The sequence below is a fragment of the Mandrillus leucophaeus genome, unplaced genomic scaffold (assembly GCF_000951045.1).
Source record: "Mandrillus leucophaeus isolate KB7577 unplaced genomic scaffold, Mleu.le_1.0 Scaffold36, whole genome shotgun sequence".
NCBI classification, from domain to species: Eukaryota; Metazoa; Chordata; class Mammalia; order Primates; family Cercopithecidae; genus Mandrillus; species Mandrillus leucophaeus.
Window position 1 is genome coordinate 4537393 of NW_012103809.1, and position 4237 is coordinate 4541629.

The 4237-nt window shown below is 42.2% G+C and overlaps 1 protein-coding gene across 1 annotated transcript in view; it reads right to left on the minus strand.

The window, feature by feature from the left end:
- Positions 1-3412, minus strand: part of ELOVL2 (ELOVL fatty acid elongase 2) — a 47745-nt gene extending 44333 nt beyond the window's left edge. The window contains exons 1-2 of the mRNA XM_011989694.1: positions 3302-3412; positions 2154-2217 (exon numbers count right to left, since the gene is read on the minus strand). Of these exons, the coding sequence (XP_011845084.1) occupies positions 2154-2217; positions 3302-3412 (175 nt within the window). The remainder of the gene's footprint in view (positions 1-2153; positions 2218-3301) is intronic.
- Positions 3413-4237: the final 825 nt, after the last annotated feature.

Here is a 4237-nt window from a genome sequence, read left to right on the forward strand (position 1 = left end):
AGGGAGAGGGTCATGCCCTCTACACTGAGCTGTTCTCCTTTCTACCCACTAGACCTGTAAGGGAGAGAACATAGTAAAAGTAGGTTAGAAGATAAAGATATTCTGCCCTGCCTACCACACAGAGTCATCAGGAGGATAAAATGGAAAAAGCAAAAAAAAAAAACTATGTGAAAGGATTTTTTTTCAAAGCTGTATAGAATCAGTATCATCATCTTAAAACTATATAGTCATTCATTTAGAAAGTTAATAGAGCCCATGGAGAAAATGGAGAACGGCCTAAATACTCTCCAAGTGATTGTTTATAGATCTTGAGAAACAGGAAAACCTCCTCATTCCCTGCTCTCTCCTCCAATAGGGCTGAGGAAATCACTTGTAGAGAACTAAGGACTTTCCACAGTTCTGTGAGCCAGTAAGACTCAAGTAAAATGAAATCTTCTGTCTAGAATTCATTCATTTATTTGGAAAATATACAGTGCTGAATATGTTCCCAGAACTGTAATAAACCCTGGAGATAAATGGTGAGTAAAACGGCCAGGGTTCCTGCCCTCATGGGAGAAATCGCTGTTGGTAACCATGAAGCATCTGAAGGTAGTAAACAAGGGTTGAAACAGAGAATGATGAGGGACCACAGCAGACCCCTGTGGATGCCGGAGACTGCAGACACTACCAAACCCTGTGTGTACCATGCTTTTTCCTGTACATATATACCTATGGAAAAGTTTATAAATTAGGCATAGTAAGAGAATAATTATAATATACTATAATAAAAGTTATATGAATATGGTCATCTGTCCATCTGAAAATATCTTACTGTATTGTGCTCACCTATTTTCGGACCATGGTTGACCACGGGTAACTGGAACTGCAGAAAGCAAAACTGCTGCTAAGGGCGGACTACTATACCTTAGAGAGGCAAAGCCCAACTGAAAAGGCAATGTTTAAGCTGACACCTCAAGTGTAACAGGAACTGACTCATCTGGAGGGAGGGGTAGGAGATCCTAGGGAGGAATTCCAGGCTCAAGGAATAGCACGTAAAAGAATTTTACGTATTTGCAGGATTAAAAGATGGCTTGAGCAGCTGTATGAAAGCCAGTGAGGACGACGGATACTGAGCGAGTTGGAGAGATTGCTGGGGTTAGACAGCCCAAGGGTGCGCAGTCCATGATAAGAAGTTTGGTTTTTACCTGAGAGCAGTGGGATGACATTGCTGAGTTTTAAGCTACAGTACCATGCAATATGACTCAGGTCTTTAGAGTATCATTCCAGCTGACACTGAATAAATGACTGGAAGGGGGCAAGAGTGGAAGAGGGGAGACCTGTTAGGAGGCCACTGCAGTAGAGTAAGTGACTGGTGATGAAGGAAGGATGGAGAGATGTCTAAGCTCATCCTACCTGCAGGCTCTAGGCAGAGAAAGTGTACACATCTTTTTTTTTTTTTTTTTTTTTTTGAGACAGAGTCTCGCTCTGTTGCCCAGGCTGGAGTATAGTGGTGTGATCTTAGCTCACTGCAACCTCTACCTCCCGGGTTCAAGCGATTCTCCTGCCTCAGCCTCCTGAGTAGCTAGGATTACAGGCGCAAGCCACTACGCCTGGCTAATTTTTGTATTTTTAGTAGAGACGGGGTTTCACCATGTTGGTCAGGCTGGTCTTGAACTCCTGGCCTCATGATCTACCCACCTCAGCCTCCCAAAGTGCTGGGATTACAGGTGTGAGCCTCCACACCCAGCCAGCACACACATCTTTAAAGGGAATTTATCAAGGCCTCTAAGGGCAGAAATGTCACGTGTAACTATGCATGTGAGGAAGGCAGAAGATGAATGGGTGGTGGAGAGGGAACAGGAAAGCAGCATAGTTTAGAAGGAAAGTTACAACCCGGCTTTGTAGCCAGACAGACACTGGAGGAAAGCATTGCATTTCATTCTGTCTCTGCTTCCTGCTCCCAGAACTTCTTTAATCCCAGGAGAGGTTGAGCAGGAGGAGAAATGGGATCTTCTGGACATTCTGGAAGGATATCAAAGTTAAGGAAGTTAAGTTTCTAAATATTAAGTACCTTACTATTTCCAAGACCCCAGAAATAACATAATCCCTTTCTATAAGTAAATGGTGTTCTTGCTGTGTTCCTTCCACATTAAGTTCTCAAGTAGTTCACTGACCTCGCGGTCCAAACATATTGTCCAAAAAAGCATTGATTTCATCATCAAAGGCCTTTAGATGCTCCTAAAAAGAGAAAGAAAAATGATTTAAATGGTTTTTTCTTTTTTTTTTTGAAACTGTCAAAACAAGTCACTATCAACAACATGTAATTGCCAGACTCTCCAAGGGTCCCAGCTTCAAGGACTTTTGACTGTAAAGACTTAGGGAAAGAGGACCAGTAAATGCATCCTCGCCTTTCACAAGCCTGTAAAGATTTGGAAAGAAACAATTCCTCTTATTTCCTTAGGCAAGAGGAGTCCTGGAGAACAGGCTTGGTGCATTTAAACATTGAAGGGTTGGCTGGGCGCCACGGCTCACACTTGTAATCCCGGCACTTTGGGAGGCTGAGGTGGGTGGATCGCGAGTTCAGGAGATCGAGGCCACCCTGGCTAACATGGTGAAATCCCGTCTCTACTAAAAATACAAAAAAAAATTAGCCGTGCGTGGTGGTGGGCACCTGTAGTCCCAGCTACTCAGGAGGCTAAGGCAGGAGAATGGCGTGAACCCGGGAGGCGGAGCTTGCAGTGAGCCGAGATCGCACCACTGCACTCCAGCCTGGGCAACAGAGGGAGACTCTGTCTCAAAAAAAAAAAAAAACAAAACAAAACATTGAAGGATTATTGACCTAAATTCCATTTACCTCTAAAATGCTTATAGGCAAAGCTGTTCCATAAGCAACTTCCCTTGTTATAATTAACAGTTGTGGGTAGGCAATAGAGAACGTCCATTTCCACAAAATATATTAATAAATCCAGTTTTTAAATGAAAATTCAGGCTGAACTATATTTTGAAAAACTGAATCAAAAACTTTAAATAGGACTTGTTTTTCACGTAAGGAAACTGAGCATTACAGCTATTTTTTCTATTTATGTTTTGGTTGTTTTCAAACTGTTTCTTACACATTAACATCTACTTTATATTACTGTAAATAGTGCCACTTGGGTACACCAGATTAATTATTGTCACTTTCACTGGATTCAGGTGGGAGCTGGAATACTGCCAGCTTGGTCTGCTCTCACACTGCTCAAATCCCCGTTCAGGTGTTTCCCAGCCCCGCCACAAAGGTCTGCAGCACCTCCTCAAGCAACCGGAGAAGTCAGAACATTACCAGCGTTTCCAGGAAAGGGATCTCTGCTGGGGATGTGGGGCCGGCGGGTTGGTCCCTGACTGTGTGTGAGCTGAGCAGGACAGCCTCGGGAAGTTGATACAGGGCACGCATTAGATTCAGCTCACTCTCCAAAAAAGGTGTAAATGCCAAAACAGATGATTAATTTGCTGGCATCTGAAAAGAGGAGCTGCATGTTTGGTACCTGGCACATATCACTTGGACCAATTCCTTATTTGTGACTCTGATCCTGAGAGAAATTTCAAGGAAACGTATGTCTTCGGGAACTTCAGAAAGCTTGGGAAAGAGGATGAAGATTAAAGACTAACATTTACTGGCACCTACTATCGCTGGCCAGCATATTAGGAACTTTATTTTCATTATTTCAGAATATCTTTATAAAAAATATCTGGGCTAAACCAAGCCTGAAAATTTTTAAACAGTATGTTCATCTTTGTTTCCATGCAGGACATCTCAGGAGGCCCCCAGATGTGACAAAGGTCAGTTATCTGAGATCTCAGTGTGACAGAATATGATCTGTGTTGCTTTAGAATGGGGGCAGATCTGACCAGAGGCCTCTCAGTCTTGAGCAAAGAATGTTAACCTCACAAATGTACTCACCATCATAAATGCCAATGAAATCTTTCTTCCATTGCTGCACCCACAAACAAATGTTTAAACTGTTTCAGCTTGTTTGCTAAGGTTCAAAATCCATTTTCCAACATTTGTAGAGCTAAGAAAACTCTAAAGGTCACAAAGCCCCTATTATTTCTATATTGCAAAAATTTAGTCACCGTGGAAGAAGGGCAGAAACAAAAGTAAAACAAGAGAAGACATGGAGAACAGAAAAGGAAAGAGATGAATAAAAAAAGGCATTCCATTCCTTCATTCATTAATTTATTGATTCATTAACCAATTATTTGAGGATTTTATATACTA